General features: G+C 35.6%; 1 protein-coding gene across 4 annotated transcripts in view; it reads right to left on the bottom strand.

Moving 5' to 3' along the window:
• Positions 1–906: 906 nt before the first annotated feature.
• wwc3 (WWC family member 3) overlaps positions 907–18191 on the bottom strand; it is a 52715-nt gene continuing 35430 nt past the window's right edge. The window contains exons 7-24 of one of the 4 annotated variants that reach the window (XM_039691613.2): positions 17683–17814; positions 17476–17549; positions 15219–15467; positions 13625–13714; positions 13154–13171; positions 12533–13068; positions 12017–12137; positions 11095–11175; positions 10900–10986; positions 10582–10777; positions 10224–10400; positions 8083–8183; positions 7841–7988; positions 7376–7540; positions 6598–6690; positions 6268–6501; positions 5158–5285; positions 907–2398 (exon numbers count right to left, since the gene is read on the bottom strand). In XM_039691613.2, the coding sequence (XP_039547547.2) occupies positions 2332–2398; positions 5158–5285; positions 6268–6501; positions 6598–6690; positions 7376–7540; positions 7841–7988; positions 8083–8183; positions 10224–10400; positions 10582–10777; positions 10900–10986; positions 11095–11175; positions 12017–12137; positions 12533–13068; positions 13154–13171; positions 13625–13714; positions 15219–15467; positions 17476–17549; positions 17683–17814 (2697 nt within the window). In that variant the 3' untranslated portion in view covers positions 907–2331. Of the gene's footprint in view, positions 2399–5157; positions 5286–6267; positions 6505–6597; positions 6691–7375; positions 7541–7840; positions 7989–8082; positions 8184–10223; positions 10401–10581; positions 10778–10899; positions 10987–11094; positions 11176–12016; positions 12138–12532; positions 13069–13153; positions 13172–13624; positions 13715–15218; positions 15468–17475; positions 17550–17682; positions 17815–18191 lie in introns of all 4 variants that reach the window. The other 3 variants (XM_089134198.1, XM_039691612.2, XM_039691614.2) reach the window with 3 other exon arrangements.

Raw genomic sequence — 18191 nt, 5'->3', positions numbered from 1 at the left:
TGAATTGGGGTCGTGACTTTTAAGGTCTCTAAGGATTTCAGTATAAAATTGATTTATTGGCAGAAATAGGGAAAGATGGGTCTAGCGGTGCCGTCTGATTCAGCCAGTGCCAACGGCTGAGCATGCCATTAATATCCATACACTGCATGAGGCCGTATGTCACTCACCCCGTTGACAGGGAAGATAGAGTGCGGGACTAATTAAATGCATACAATACACACAGAATATACGCTTACAAGGAAAACTGATAAGGAGTGTTTACATACCAGGCTTCCCCAAATCACTGCACTCTTTCATAACACAATGGAACGTGAGGAGTTTGATTGATGGAAAACAAAGTACTCCTCCAACAGCTGCTTGACCCATTATGAACACTAGATAGTATAAGAACACAGTGTTTCTGAGCTTGAGGTTAAAAAGGTCCATTGTACTGATTAAATTCACCTTAAAATGAACAGTCATGATTCACATTACTATATGCTACTTGCTGATTTTGTACTCAATAAACATTTCTTATTATCAATGTTAAAAACTGGAAAAAATATATCCATAGAAGTTCTTTAGTAACATTATAAATATATTTAGTGTCACTTTTGATCAATTTAATGGATCCTTGCTGAATAAAAGTAATTCAAAAAAATATATACTGTCCCAACACATTTAAATGGCGTAGCTTTAGCATTGAGACTGAAACATACAAAAACACATTAATTTGTCTTGGTAAAACCTGTAAATGGGCTATTAACAGTCAAGTGTTATTTCAACCGATTATCAACGACTACAGATTTATTTATGAATACATTTCATGTATTTATGTATTTATGAATACATCTCCTGTTGGGAGACACTGATGCAAGTTGATAATCACCTTTAATTTGCGGTTTTAGTAAAAAGCCATCAAAGCTCTCCATGGAAATTCCTTTAATGAGAGGTTTTATGTGCAGCTTTTAAAGATCATTAAGGATTAGAACAGCAATCTTGCTCTATTTTTAAACAAACATCATTCTTCCCGTTTCCAGTTTTAAGATTTTCACCTCATTAATGTTCCAGATCTGATGCTTTTTAACTAAACCTGCTGTGCTTCTATTTAAAGGCAGCAAATGCCAGAAAAAGTGCTGAAAATGGGCTTGAATCATTAGATGACGTTAATTTAACCATCATAAGTAATGGCTCATTAATAGTCCTATTGTTAGATATCGTATAGCCGAAGAGAAATTTCACTGCAAAGCGTTGTTTGTAATATCCATGTATTTAAGGATTATTATGTGCAAAATTGTGTAGTCTACAACATAGTACTTTCCTGAAATACTAGCAAAACACATGTGAGCCCAAGAGCAGGTTTAAGACGCCACCTTCTGGGCAATTTAGATAACAAATTCTGGAGTAACAGGCCTTTAAAGATCATAATGTACAAACCTGACATCAATCCACTAAACTAATGATTATAATCATTTACATTAGAACTTATGATGAACATCATTGCCAAACAAACCACTGATTTGATCTTGAAAGGTTATTTCTCAAAAACAGCTGCACTTTCACGGTTTAATGCTTTTATCTTCATAAGAGAGGTAACACTGCAGATGTTTTACAGACAGCATACAAAATTATATTCGTCTATATATTGAAAATTACAAGTAATAATTAATATTAATAAATTTAATAGAATAACAGCACAAGGGACAATGACAACTGCAACAAAAGTGGATCAAAAAAAAAAGTGACATTAAGTAAATAACTTTAAAGAATCAGGTAACAGAAACAAAATCAGCCAAAATTTCCATTCTACTGTACGTCAAAAACACTTACAGTAAGTGCTATTTGTTTTAAGCTTTATAAAATACATTAAAAAGCAGGGAGCATTTTTATTTCCTTCAAGGAAAAGTACTATAAAATAAGTTACAGTACAGTGAATTTGTCTAAACTGACTTTGTTCCCGTCTTCCAGCCTTAAGTAAGCGTAGACATCGAAATATCAGAAGTACATCGTACAGGAGTAAAAAGATGCTTTGTTCTTTTATAAAACACTTATTTCCCCCCTTTAAACAAGCAGGAAAAATTGCCAAGATGTCAATAATTACATAAAATATAGGTGTACGTGTTCATTAGTACTACCACACGCACGCACGCGCACACACTCACAATCACGCACAACCCCACACACGCTTGTTTTGTACAGCTTTCTGTTCAAATGTTGCATATCAAATAACTTTTAATCTTTGTGCTGAAATAATTACATTTCTGTTCTAATTACTTCATGGGCATGAATACAAAAAAACAAAATAAAACAGACAGATTCTTCATATTTGATATAGTGTGGCCTAGGGGGCGCTCACACATCGTCAGCTGGCAGAGGCGGGATGTTGAATCTTGGTCTAGTAAAGAAAGCCATCTTCTCTCTGCCTCAGGAAAGATTGATACATTTCACATTTATCAGAAATTCTCTCCATGCATTGGTGTTTATTAAAGGGTCAGCTCATCCAAAAATGAAAATTCTGTCATTAATTATTCACCCCCATGTTGTTCCAAACCAGTAAGACTTTTGTTCATCTTCAGATCAAAAAATAATACATTTTTGATGAAATCTAAAAGCTTAAAGACCCTCCTATCGACAGCAATGTAATAGCCACTTTCAATGTCCAGAAAGCTAGTGAAGACATCGTTAAAATAGTCCATGTGACAACAGTGCTTGCACTTTAATTTTAGCCCTCTTATTAAAAAAAGGTTCCCTTCATCTCAGTGGAATAAGATTTTGTGACTTTTCATACATTATCTATCTATACACACAAAAAATGAGCTTGGTTCGGTTGTTCTGAAGGTATGTAAAAAAAAAAAAAAAAAGTTTACACTTCTGGTCTTTGGGGTCAATATGACCCCACATTGAAATGAATGGGAAATGTGAAAAAATAAATATGTTTTCTTCATGTGTCAAAAAAAAAAAAAAAAAAATCCGGCATTAATCTGAAAATTTTTACATAGAAATGAAGGCCTAGTACTAGAGCATAAATGTAATGTATCATAAAAAAAATGATACTTCATATGCAACCTAATAGTGTAGATCAGCCTTTCTCAAAGTGGGTGCCGCGGCACACTGGGGTGCCCCCTAGCTGTGTCAGGGGTGCCGCCAAAAAATTACGTAGGCTAAAAAAAATGTGGAAAAAAAAACCCCGGAAAAAAAGACAGCTGACATTACATATATAAATATATTTGAATTTACATTCTTCTTTATATGAACATATTAATAAAATTGTAAAATCATTTTAGATAAACATATAAAATTAATCATAAAAAAATCCGTCTCACAAGACCGAAGCAAGACACACACAACTTGACGCAAGTGACGCAATCCATAGCAACGCGTTATAGCAACACCTCAGACTGACAGAAACGTAAAAATAAACGTGAATTTAGGCCACTTTAGTTACAGCATTATGGATCGTTTTTTGAAAAGAAAATCCCCACAAGAGCTGGGGATTTTTATTTTATTTTATCTGCATCCTGCACTTCATTTGAGTTCTCCTGGTCTGGATTTGTTATTGGGTTCTTGTATTGGGCGGTCCACCTCTTACGGTTTTATGGCATTTGTGTCTCTGATTAATTATTTTGTGAATTACTTTGCAAACCTGTGTTTTTAAAGGTGCTATAAAGTTTTTATTATTATTGTTATTTACAGTTAATATTATGCTCTGTTCATTACTGTTCTGTCTAACTAAACAAGACATTTGCATTTAAATTTGGGTTATGCAGTGTTTTTAAATTATATTTTACACTGGGGTGCCTTGAGATTTTATGCACTTTTGAAAGGTGCCCTGACTGAAAAAAGTTTGAGAAAGGCTGGTGTAGATGAGGAATTGTGTGGTATATGGATACAAAAGTACTTTATATCTCCAAAAACACAGCATTAATGAACAGATGAGAAGTAAACAAAAAAAAAATATATATTATTTGTATGATTAAAAATGTATATTTTTTGTACAATTACTCAATTAATTGTTGGGGTCGTATAGACCCCGAAGCCCAGAGGTGTAAACAGGAAACGAACACCATTTGAGGGTTAAAGGGTTAGTTCACCCAAAAATGAAAATTAAGTCATTAATTACTCACCCCCATGCTGTACCAACCCCGTAAGACCTTCGTTCATCTTCGGAACACAAATGAAGATATTTTTGATTAAATTTGAGAACTGTATAACTACCACATTGGCTGCCTAAGGGACTGGCTCTTGACGGCCCAGAAAGTCAATGAAGAAAATGTTTAAATATTCCATGTGACTACACTGGCTCAACTATAATTTTATCAAGCGACGAGAATACTTTTTGTGCGAAAAAACAAACAAAAATAACGACTTTATTCGACTATCCTTGTTGGCCTGAAACGAGACTTCCTTAGATTTCCACGACGCATGTTTGTTTGTTTTTTCGCACGAAAAGTATTCTCGTCGCTTGATAAACTTATAGTTGAGCCACTGTAGTCACATGGAATATTTAAACATTTTCTTCATTGACTTTCTGGGCCGTCAAGAGCCAGTCCCTTAGGCAGCCAATGTGGTAGTTATACAGCTCTCAAATTTAATCAAAAATATCTTCATTTGTGTTCCGAAGATGAACGAAGGTCTTACGGGGTTGGTACAGCATGGGGGTGAGTAATTAATTACTTAATTTTCATTTTTGGGTGAACTAACCCTTTAAGAAGCGACAAGAATACTTTTTGTGCAAAAATAACAACATGTCAGTCTCTGATGTGTAAACACAATGCAACACTTCCGGGTTCTACATCAGAAAGCCGGCTCCAGTGTCAGGAGCTGAACAGACACTGACACGGAATAAGAAATAGTTGAATAAGTAGTTATATTGTGGGGTTTTAGTGCACAAATAGTGTTCTTGTGATTTCATAACATTATGGCTGAACCACTGTAGTCATATTGACTATTTTAACAATGTCTTTATAACCTTTCTGGGCCTAGAAACTAAGTGGTAATTGCGTTGCTGTCTATAGGGGGGTCAAAAAGCTCTTGGATTTCAACAAAAATATAATTAATTTGTGTTCTGAAGGTAAACTAAGGTCTTATGGGTTTGGGACGACATGATAATCAATGACATAATTCAAATTTGTGGGTGAACTAACCCTTAAATAAATGGAAATGTAATGAAAGACTCACTTGAACGTCTGCACGGGGAGGGGCTCTTTGTGGCTCTGGCCCCTCATTTGCAAAACCTCTTTTGAGGCTTTTCGCAACCTCCTTTCAGCAGCTTCCTCCTGCCTCTGCTCCTGCCTGCTCTGCTTGGCCTGCAAGACAGAGTTAAGAGGAGAAAAATAAATTAATCAACAATAAAGGTGATTTTAAACAGAAGCTACAATTCACAACATCTTAGAATTGTGCCCTGTCTCCCTTTCTTTACCTCTGCTTGTATTCATGTCAGTCATAGTTGTAAAAGTATACATTTAATACAATTTTTTCTTAATAAGTCTGTTAAAATTGGCGTTTTACCAATGTACTCTGTGGTCTTAACTCCATCCCAATAAAAATTTGCAATGGTAAATGGTCAAGTGGCAAAATACCATATAATATTTAAAATCCTCAATACAATACAAAATTATACAATAGATATAAATATCAGGTAATGTCATTTATGCATATTGTTAATTTATACAGTAATTATACTATTGATCATTGTTAATTTCTGTTCCTTCCTCTACAATAACGAAGTTTTATACAACTTGACATCTTAAAAATGTATCCTTTTAAGAAATATATACTTTTATTTAACAACAACATTTAATTTACCAAAAGTATAAAAGTTTAAATGTTTCTTGAGCAGCAAATCAGCATATTAGAATGATTTCTGAAGGATCATGTGACACTGAAGACTGGAGTAATGATGCTGAAAATCCAGCTTTGCCGTCATAGGAATAAGTTACTTTTTAGAATACGCTAAAATGGAAAACAGTTTAAATTTAAATAATATTTCACAATATTACTGTTTTAGCTTTATTTTTCGTCAAATAAATGCAGCCTTGGTGAGCATAAGAGACTTCTCTCATGTTCGTACGTATATAATACAAAAATAACTCATGTTAAATCAATACAATTTCAAATATTAAAAAAAGTAGGTGAAGAAATTAACCTAGATTAATGAATACTGTAAAAGTATTTTTAGTTCATAGCTAAAGCATTCATGTTAGCCAAAGTGTTACCAAATTTACAAATCTGTGAGAAATTTAGAAAGCAGCAATGCAGATACAGAAAAGACATATAAATGGGCAGTACCTGTCTCTGGGCCTCACGTAACAGGTTTCGGAAACGCTCATCCCGCAGGGCCCAATGAGGGAGGTCCGCGGGGCCGCGGGGGCCCTGCATGGGCTCCTCCAGCCTCAGTTTGAGCTCCCGCAGAGCGGCCAGCTCCTCGCTCAGCTGCCTCTGTCGTGTACGGCAGGCCTGGAGGTCCAGCTCCAGGTCCAGAGAGGTACGTGTGGGCTGCTCAGCCAGAGAGGAGCGGTGAGACTGCTGCGGTCACGTGAAATGGACACATACAGTAAGTACACTTCCAGAGCAAAAGATGATTAAATGTGTGTAACACAGCTACATGCTCATTCCAACCTGTTTATATCTCAGAGTCCGTCGCTCTAGAGTGTTTCTGATGAAGGGGGATTTCTTTGGTAGAGTAGAGCTGTCACTGTCACTTCTGTACAACTGTGAACGAGGGAAAACAAAGGGAAAGTGAATACATTGTAAAGTAAAGCTGTTTTTTTATTGATGCAAGATTCGTTATTTATTTTGTTTTAAATCATATATTTTGGTTTGTGACCACTCATTTCTAATTAAAAAATGTTATCACTGTAAAAACAAATTCTTTTCTTACTGAGTATTTTTTTTTTCAGTACAAATATCTAAACATTCTTAAATAGACACATTTACTTGAGAAGCAAAATAACGTAAGATATTAAGTCTTATATTTAGCTAAATGTATTAAAATGACAATCTAATGAATAATCTTGTTTTCCCTTTGAATTAAATATATTTTTTCTGACTCCACTGGCAGATGTTTTTCTTGTTTTGATGAATATATCTTATGGAGTCCCTAAAGGGTCATGATGAAGAAAAAAATATACGAGATGGGAGGAACAATTATTTGGCAATGCTTTTGCGTTCTCTCGCAAATGTTTTGCGTTCCCCCGAGAAACTTTTCGCTCATCCGCAAATAAAAACAAATGTTTTGCGAGCGCATGTAATATATAAAACATTTAGTGGCTTAATTTCAGTATTGTGAATATTCATGCAAGATATCATTCTTGTGATAAAAAAAACCATCACTCATACTGATTTTGTCAGATCAGCCATCACTAACCCATTGTGTGAAGTGAATGTTTCCACTTACCCTGCAGACGTACTGACTGCGCGCTCCAGGTGAAAACGTCTGAGATCGGACTATTGTGCTGCTCCGCATGAACGGTGAGCTGTGACCCCAGCGTCCTGCCCTTTCTTTCGGCCGCATCCTCATTGGCTCTGGAAACACACCTTCTGTGTTGGTTGCCTTGTCCACCTGAAAAACAAACAAACATGTGATCTATTAATGATCTATTGAAGGTTAGTTCACCCAAAAATGTCAATTATGAGCCTCTCTGAGCATATAAACAAAAGCCTTTTAAGTCATTTGCATTTAACAGAAGCTTAACAGACTAAGGCATTTAAAAGCTGAAATGAGCAGCTTGTATTTTTGTTATATAACTTTCAGCAATTTCTAAACAACCTTGAATATTGCATAAAGTCTAGAAAATAGATTGTTTAATAATAAGAGGACAATTCATAAAGTTGCTATGACTTTTGTAACACTTCCCAATACCTTCACAATTGGATTTCTCTCTGCAGGCTGGAGACAGCGTCTCCCAGAGGTCACGCAGACACCTTCACCGTAAAGACTCTCAGGACAGGGAATGACAAACGCTGTACTGTTACTGCAGCCGCTGTCCACTGACTCCGCCTGCCAACTCCTAAATCACACACAGCAGTTACAGCATCATCTGATGTGTGTGTGTTCTTAGCCATAAGCTGAAAGGTTTATAGAAAGACAGTGAGTGTGTGGACCTCTCAGAAACCGCCTCCCCAGTCTCTTCCTTCCTTTCCAGCTCCTCTTCACTCCTCTGCAACTCTTTCTTCATCTCTTCCAAATGAGTCATCACCGACACCTACACGAAAATGGACAGCAGAGGAAAGACCTTTTTTGTATTTTTAAAATATTTGTGTTATTTTAACTTAATATGGAAAAAAAAATTGTATGTTGATTTCTTCTTCTTAGCAAATCTTTATGAACATTAGAATATTTTAACATTAAACAGACATGTGATCAGCTAAGAACAACATGACTATTTAACAATTATAATATACAATAATAAGAATATTTTAAAAAGTACAATAATAATATTTTTGGCTGTCTTAACATTAAACTAAATTTATGTTTGGCAGAAAACTGTTACAAGACCTTAAAGTCACCATGAAATGAAATAGGACAATTCTTATTTTTATTAGAAATGATTTCTCCACACCAGTCTTACTAAATTATTTATCTGTGCAAATCATTTATTTTAATTCATGTGCCCATGTAATCTTTAATCAAAGTAACTTCCTGAGATGCAACCAAGATGCAAGTCCCGTTTTGCTTTTCTTTCCATTTGAGAAGCGGTTTCCCTTTAATATTCAGTGCCTTGTGAAAGTATTCATACCCCTTCATTCTTTTCACATTTTGTCATTGTAAAACTACATTAAATTACTTATTTTTTCAGATAAATCTACACTCCATACATGATAAAGCAAAGCAAAAATCTGATTTATGACAACTGAACAAATTTATTGAAAAGGAAAAACTGAAATAAGTACACTGCATAATTATTTGTGCCCTTAACTCAGGACTTAGTTGAAGCACAAGTCTTTTTGGGTATGATGCGACAAGCTTTACACATCTGCATTTGGGAATTTCTGTCATTCCTCTCCTCAGATCCTCTCAAGCTCTGTCAGGTAGGATAGGGAATGTCAGTGGAAAGACATTTTCAGGTTTCTACAGAGATGTTTGATTGAGTTGGCTCTGACTCAGGCTCTGGTTGGGCCACTCAAGGACATTCACAGAGTTGTCCATAAGCCATGATCTTGCCACCACTACACTTTACTGTTGATGAACAGTGCCTGGTTTCATCAGACCAGAAAATAATGTTTCTCAGTCTGAGAGAGTCATTTAGGTGCTTTTTTGCAAATTCCAAGTGTGTGTCTTCTCCACTGAGGAGAGGCTTGAGTCTGGTCTCTCTGCCATAAAGCCCAGATCGGTGGAGTGTTGCAGTGAAGTTTCTCCCATCTCCATATATGATCATGGAGCTCAATTAGAGTGACCATAAGCTTCTTGGTCACTATTCTTTCTAAATTTGGCAAGGAGGCCAGTTCTGGGAAGAGTCCAGGTTGTTCAAATCTTCTATTAAGGATTACGCATATTCTGTGAACCTTCAATGCAGCAGAATCTTTTTTTTCTTTCTAGTCTGCTTGACACAATCTTGTCTCTGAGCTCTACAGGCAGTTCTTCTCACCTCATGGCTTGGTCATGGCTCTGATATGCATTTTCAGTTGTTAGACCTTTTAATGAGAGGTGTGTGCCTTTCCAAATCATACCCATTTGCCACAGGAAGTGAAATTGGAATGCTCCAGAGCTAAATTTCAAGTGTCCCAGAAAAGGGTACTAGTAATATGCAATAAAATTATTTTATTTTTTTTATTTTTTTATAAATTTGCAAAGTTGTCACAAAGCTTTTTTCTTTTTTTTTTGGCTTTGTCATTATGGTATATGGAGTGTAGATAACATAAGGCAGCAACATAACAAAATGTGAAAAAAATGAAGGGGTACGATTACGAATACTTTTTGCAAGATGATTGCGACTTCTGTATGATGCCAACTTTAAAACTTCTCTTTTGGTTAACAACAGATTTATAAATGATTCTCATTATACATTTAGGAAGATGGTTGGTGTGTTGCATTTTCAAATGCATGTTATAAGTGACCAAAGACTCAATTAAAATGAGAAAACTTAGTAAAACATAAATGCCACAACTGAACTAAATAAGTCGTTGGAACAAATTCTCAGAGTGAATAAATGATGACAACTTTTGGATTTTTGAGTGAACTATTCTTTTAATTAAAGCATAATGGCAGTCAAGGATCAGAAAGGTGTGCAGTGTTGTGATCTCACCTCAAGCTTGCCCTGCCCTTCGTTCTTTTCCTCCTCCTCATCCATAATACGGCTGGATTGAGTGAGGCGGCCGTGCTCGGGCCTGTGGTTCTCCGTGCTGTGGATCTGCACTTTGTGCCACTGGAAGATCATTTCTGTGCTGCAAGCACAGTCTGTCAGCGAAACCTGAGCAGAACCCTGATCCACAAACAGACACAGGTCATACATCATCTCACACATCTCAAAGCTACACATTTTAACATTTTACATACAGCGTGGTCCAAAAATACTCATAACTTCATTATTTTAGTGAATACAAAATGATTCATTACAATTTAAATTATCAGCATGCTATTTCTGAGTGAATTTTTAGTCTAACCAGTGGCTCCTCTTGAGTGAGGGGTCCTACAGCACAGAGGTTTAACTGTAAGGCATGGGCCCCAGGGCCTCCAGCACTCAGGGGGATCCGGAAGCCCTCATTAAAGCTGAGAAGAGATTGAGGCTCCTGGGCCTTACAGCAGTAATATGTGCAGGGCCGACTGGAGTCCACCGGGAGAACATGAACCTTCACAAATCTGTGAATTTCAAAGATGCAAACAAGGAGATATTGTGCACATGTGTAAAAAGTTTCTGCAAAGGACATCACAGAAGTAGAGCAGAGTGAGTGCATTAATGGATATAAGATGGGAGTACTTACACTTTGCATCCATCTCTAATGGTGGCCTTGCTTAAATATCTCATCTGAAGAACATGCAGCAGCAAAAACATGCCATTTGAATCATATCTGCAAAAGAGCCACCCAGAGTGAATGAATGTTTTAATAAGAGTGATTTGGTGGTTTATAATGAGGGAAGTATGCATGTATGTGTATGAGAGAGTGTGTGCTGCTTACAGAAGACCAAGCTGAATCTGAACTGGCACTGAGGCTGTGACGTCTTGAGCAAAACTGACTTCTTCTGATTCCTCTGGCCTACTGGAAAGAGAAATTTAGACGATTATAACACAGCAATGCATTAACATGCATGCAATTATACAATACCGTTTTAAGTTTGTGGTTGGTAAGATTTAATTTGCTGTTGTGTTATTTATTTAATTGACCAAAAATACTGTGGAATATTATTGGAATTTAAAATGTTTCAAATTAATTGTTTTCTATTTTAAATAATACATTTTAAAATATATTCATGTGAATTTTCAGCATCATTACTCCAGTCTTCAGTGTCACATGATCCTTCAGAAATCATTCTAATATCCTGATTTGATGCTCTAGAAACATTTCTTATTATAATCAATGTTGAAAAAAGTTGTGCTGCTTGATATTTTTGTGGATACGGTGATGCTAAAAGAAAAGCTTTTACTTGAAATGGAAATATTTTGTAACATTATAAATGTCACTTTTAAACAATACATGCTTGCTACAAAAAATATTAATCTTACTACTGTTTCAAACTTTTGAACAGTAGTCTATATGTGTGTGTGTGTACTTTTGTGTAGAGGATATAACGATAATGTGTGATACAAAAGTACACATTCCAAAGTAGGTACATGCCAATTTGAAGATTAAATATATATATATATATTTGTAACGTGTTTTTTTTTTTTTTTTCACAACCCAAATTGTGTTAGTATACAAAGACTGCGCACATAGTATTTGTAGGAGCTTGACAACCCATGGTCAATACATTCTCAATACTTTATCAATTTTCTTTTATGGGTTTGGAATGGCATGAGGGTGAGTTGATTGAATTGATGACAGAATAGTTGGTGAACTATCACTTTAAAGTCTTTATCTTTATTACAGAATATCCTCTCACCTTCTGCTCCAGGCTTCAAAGACCCCACTGTCTGTTGCCAAAATGTCTTCATTTACTCCTGCAGACACTCGTCTTGCTCTTCTACTGGTCCGACTTGCACTTTTAGAGCGTAGGGTTACTCCTATATGGAGTCAAAAACACACACACAAAAAAATAGAAAACGTAAATAATTTTTTGCATCAAAACAATGTTAAAACGTTAACAAAGATTAATAAATACTGAAACAAACGTATTACGATTTGTTAGTTAATATTAGTTAACCCATTAACAAAAGCGAACTAATGGGACATCATTGTAAAGTGTTAAAAAATGTTAACACATTATTCAATTTGACATCATTTATACATTTTAACAAAAATGCCTTCTTTATAATTTATTTCTAAGCCATTAAAAATAATCAATAATTACATATTTATTTTGTTTTCAATTCTGAATGCCTTAACACTTGAACAATGAAAAATACTAAACATTTTGAATCGATCAGTCAGTTGCAATTTCCAGGTCATTATTCATCACCTGTGGAGTTATGCGTTCCTTGGAGAACTCCGTCTCTATGGCTCTTTCCTTCCAGGAGGTGTCCAGTGGCTGGGATTCCCACTTCCCCTTCCCCAGGAAGAGTAGTGTGCTGCTGGGATTGAGTCTGGTTCCGTAGCCCTCTGCTGGCCACCTCCATGTACTCCTCTGTCATCTGGGCCAGAGGACAGTCCTGGGGGACTGAGTGATAGGGGGTGTCCATGGGGGAGCTGGGAGGGGAGAGCGACGAGAGCGAGGACCGAGAGGAGAGAGAGGTGAGAGACTGCGGTGTGTCGTGTGAACGTTTTGGGCCGAAGGCTGAGCCGTCCCTACTGTGGGTCTCCAAGGGGAGAAGGTAGCGGAAAGAAGGGTCCAGAACATCAGAGTTTCCTTCTGTTCGCTCATACTGGGGTAGGCCGTAGATGTCGGTGAAGCTGACCGAGCTGAGAGAACCACGACTGGATGCCAAAGAGCCACGACTGGAGGCTAAAGAGCCACGGCTGCTGCTGGAGGACACTGTCAGATTACTGGCTGATAGGCTGCACACAGAGAGAAATGGTCATTTTTGGGTTGATGTGGTTAGACATCCTGTTATTTTTTTCTTATTAGTGTTTTTATCATTACCTCTTTGGATTAGGGGTGCTAATTGATTAAAAAAAAAGAAAAATCACATCACATCACATGATAAGATATGCTGCTGATTTAAATCAGTAACCAATAATCACACTGAATATTATATTCTATCAAAATCTGCAGAGAAAAAAGCCAAGATAATAATTGAATACATTATTGCTTTGGAAAAGAGGCTTCAAAAGTCAATATGTTGTTTATTTTATAGAAAGTAAGTGTATTAGCGGCTTACAGTGAAAATAAATGCATACTTTTAAATTAGTTATTGTTATCATTAAAATAAATAAAAGCATAATAATTAAATATATTAATCTATACACACAGTCAGTTTAACTTTACTTCTCTCATTAATTTTTGTATTATTATATGATAATTACATACATGTGTTAAACTGACAGCGTTAGTCTTGATTTCTGCCCTCTGAATCAGGTGTGTATGAGGGTGTTCAGGTTGTGTGTGATGTACCTCTTCAGTTGAGAGTGTAGATAGGTGGTGATACGGGTGGCTTCCTCTAGTTGCCTCATGAGTACATTCCTTTTCTCCTGCTGTAATATCCTACACAACATAGACACATTTGACAGATAATGATACAGATTTGCTGCATTTATCGAGTCAGTTTTAACAAGGGCTGTCAAATAATCATTGTGATTAATCATATCCAAAATATTTTTTTTTTTACATAATATATGTGGGTGCACTGTGTATAATTATTTTGTGTGTGTGTGTATATATATATATATATATATATGAAGAGTTCAGATGCAAAAGCCTCTAAATGCCATTTGAAATTTTCTTTTAAATTAACAATTTTTTCAAGCTTGTATATTTAAGTTCAGTAATTTCACTTAAATGACAATTAATAGGTTATCTTCATTGCCATTTAAGTGAAATCACTAAACTTAAATATACAAGCTTGATAAAAATGATCATTTTAGAAGAAAATTTCAAATGGCACTTAGAGGCTTTTGCATCTGAACTCTTCATATATATATATATATATATATATATATATATATATATATATATATATATATATATATACAGTATATACACAAATGCATGTATATTTAAGAAAAAAATATTATTTATATATAAAATATTTATATATGATATAAATTCTATATAAATCTATATACAGTATATACATGAAAATATTTCTTAAATATATACAAGCATGTGTGTGTATATATATAGTGTATATATATATATATATATATATATATATATAATTATTATACACAGCGCACCCACATATGTTATGTAAACAAAAACTTTTATTTTGGATGTGATTAATCGCGATTAATCATTTGACTGCCCTAGTTTTAACTAACCATTTGATGTCTGAATCATAGACTGTGGGTCACAAATGCAATAGTATTTGTTCAATTGCTCATTGTGCAAAACTGGAAATGACTTCAGTGCATAGTCTGCCATTTATTCGATTTGTCATGTAATTTAATTTTGACCATCATAAGAAAATGCTATTCTACTATTTTATGGCTCCTAATGTGACAAAGTAAACCCATCAATATTAATTACATAACAAAAAAAGAAAAAGAAAAAAATATGCAGGTGAGGATATGAAAGCTGATGTGTATACTGACGTAATATGACAAAAAAGACCCAATCTCAGCTGAGGTCTCAGATCTAAGATTCTCTTAATGAGCAGCTCAGAGCTGGCACAAGCACCAACATCTGCTTTGTTCAGCGGGGAAATACGGGTACTGTTTTTTTTTTTACCTCTGCAGGCATTTACAAAACATTTACCGACATATTTTGTTTGCAAGATTTGCTGATAACGAATACATTATTCAACCCCCATTTGAGTGGAGGTATATTATGTTGACCTGACATGCTTTTCTTTATCACCATGTTGCTGCAACTTTACTTTTTTTGCATGGTTGTAACATGCTTTACTTTGGGCTACAAAACCTGAAATATCCTTGAAAATCCTGCCAATTAAAAGTGCAACAATCCTTTAAAAGTGATCTTTTCTAAGAATACTACATATGTTAAACATCCACATACATGACTATTTATATATGAAATACATTCCAACCTCTGACTGGCCCCCTGACTCTGGACAATCTGGGCTTTCTGCACCTCCTCCCCCAGCCTGCGCTTCTCCTCCTGCAACTGGAGCAGAGTTTCGGAGGAGTGCTGCTGCTGGCTGAGCAGAGTGATCTCCTGGAGCAGAGCCTCCTTCTCCCGCAGCAGCTGCAGACAGTCCAGATCCCGGTCGGCCTCCGCACGTCCCGACCAGCTCTCACTGTCAAACTGAGCCAACTGATGCTGAATACTGGACATCCTAGAGGGAGAGAGAGAGAGAGAGAGACAAAACAAGGGATCATCTTAGCTTCTGTAAACAGATAAATGCAGACATGATCAAATGATTGTGTTCAATAGGCTACACATACAGGACAGTTCCATGATTAATATCACATAAATGCAATACTATTCATTCCACCATTCAAAAGTTGGAGTCAGTTAGAGTGAAAACTGAACTTTTATTAAGATGGATGCATTATTTGATCAAGCGCGACTTCGAAATTTGAATTCGAATAAATGCTGGTATTTTGAACTTTCCATTCATCAAATAATTCTGAAAAAAAAAAAAAAAAAAAAAAAACAGCAGCACAACTGGTTTCAACATTGATAACAATAAGAAATGTTTCTTGAGCACCAAATCAGCAGATTAGAAAGATTTCTGATGGATCACTGAAGACTGATGGTAAAATCACTGATGGTAAAATCAGCTTTACCATCACAGGAATAAATTACATTTTAAAATTACATTTTATTTAAAAAAAAATAAAAACAGTTAATTTAAATTGTAATAACATTTACTGGATTACTGGATTTTTTTATCGCATTTTACTTCAAAACTGAAATGGCATGTCCAGCATGTTATATTGTAAATATGTGTGCATGTGTGTAAGTAAAAGGGCTGGCAAAAATATTAAAGAGCAGAGAGAGACACTACAGCTTTATGTTTGGCATGAGAAACTGTTTCTCTGCACTTTGGAGGTCAGATATTGTGACTCAGTCAAAGAGCATGTAAGTTTCCACAGCTTTCTTCTGTGGAAGAAGACTCTCTTTTCCCCATTCCCCCCTAATTTCTCTCTCTGATGTCATACCTGGCATACACTCAGTGGCCAACTCTGTTGCTATGGAAACATGCATCTTGTAAAGACGTTTGCATGGAGCCGCTGTTCTAACACGGAGGCCAAAAACTACAGCACCAGTTCCTCTAAAAATAAAGAGGAGCTTCCAAATGCAATGTAGGCCACATCAATCCACCACTCTACTTTTACACAAACTGCTAAAATCTAAAGTCAAGTAGTAGCAATATTGTTACGAAGCATATCCAGACAGGGTTTCCCTTAAAGGCAGTGGATGAGGCACAGGATCATACTCTTGGGAAATCACAGTCAGGCTGAAAAGCAGTTCCAAGTCAAATAACTTCTTCTCCTTGAAATCACATGACTGAAATCAGGTGTTTCAAAGTGATTTGACTTATGATATTTGCATAGTAGATGAAAAATTGGTGGAAATTCTAATATTAACACAGAGCCACACGCCCCATGCATATATAGGTACCAGAATATCATAGAAAAAACATTGATTTTTTTTTTATTATGTTGAAATCACACTTGCTGAGTCACAATTGACAAACTTGTACTATTCTCTAAAAGTACAGTTTTTGTGAAGAAAGACTACTTGATGCTCAGAACTCTCATAATGATGCATTTAAAAATTAGTGTCCAAACTTGTCTTTATAAAAGTTCACAATGTTGCAAAGGAAATATAATATGTATAACATTTAATATATATATATATATATATATATATATTTTTTTTTTACCAGGCTAGATACTGATTATTATTCACTCAAACCTCTTAACCATCTGTCTCACACATCACACATTAGTTTAAAATAAATAAATAAATAAATAATATATATATATATATATATATATATATATATATATATATGCGTCAGAGTGTGCATGGATCTGCAGTTTGAAATCTAACTGGAAATAGTAGACCATCCGGGTCCATTTGGAATTACAATTTGGGACACATACTATGGGTACTAGGATGGATACTATGCAAATTGGGACATGGTGACTGACACCTTAATTAATATATACTCGCATATACAAACTTTTAACGAGGTTTAAATGTTATTCTGAAAAAATCTATTTCTCTCAAGAGAAAATTAATGGGATTCTATTTTACTTCAAGCAGCTGACTGTTTTTACATGTTTGTTGTCAATAACAGTTATCCAGTGTATTTTTGCAAATCTCCTTACTTCTTTTTAGCCTCTTCATACTGCCAATTGAGTTTGACTCTGTCTGCAACCAGTGGTGGCTCCTGTGTGCCAAACTGGAAGAGAAAAATTACAATTTAAAAGTATTGAGCATATAGGAATGTAATTGTATTTTTGTTATGACACAAAATCATACTGTCAAACATAAAACAATTGATAGTTCAGTTGCAAAACAAAACCCTGACAAACCTCTCCCATCAGATCAGTCTGGCATCCAGAGTCTGTGTATTGTTGTACACTACAGGAGTTACCCAGGGTTTCTGCATTGTTGGCCACCTCATTAATGGAGTCACAGAAGTTGAGCGTCAGCTTGGCCAGGCTCTGTGCACAACAAATCACAAATTAAAGTGATATTCATAACAGAAATCCTCAGTAATCAGTTTTCACCACAAGATGGCAGCACCTGTTAAAATAAAAGATATTTGAGAGGAGGTTGAAGGTGTTAAAATGAATGATAAATTAGGGGAGATATGAATGTCTATTCAGTATCCATTGATGCATTCAGTAGACAGGGAATGTCATGTAGAATTAATTTAGTTAAACTGAATTGCTGTTTGCAGTGCATTTTACACCTCAATAACATGACAATTCTGTGAGTGTATCAGGATTTTCAATGAGGAGAAAAAAAATTGTGGATGCCATTAAGGATTAACTGGATTGTGAAAACTGGGTGTTACACCCCAGAAAAGAGCTGAACT

Source organism: Pimephales promelas, chromosome 8 (genome assembly GCF_988280905.1).
Source record: "Pimephales promelas chromosome 8, fPimPro1.hap1.1, whole genome shotgun sequence".
NCBI classification, from domain to species: domain Eukaryota; kingdom Metazoa; phylum Chordata; class Actinopteri; order Cypriniformes; family Leuciscidae; genus Pimephales; species Pimephales promelas.
This window is presented reverse-complemented; position numbering and strand designations above follow the sequence as displayed.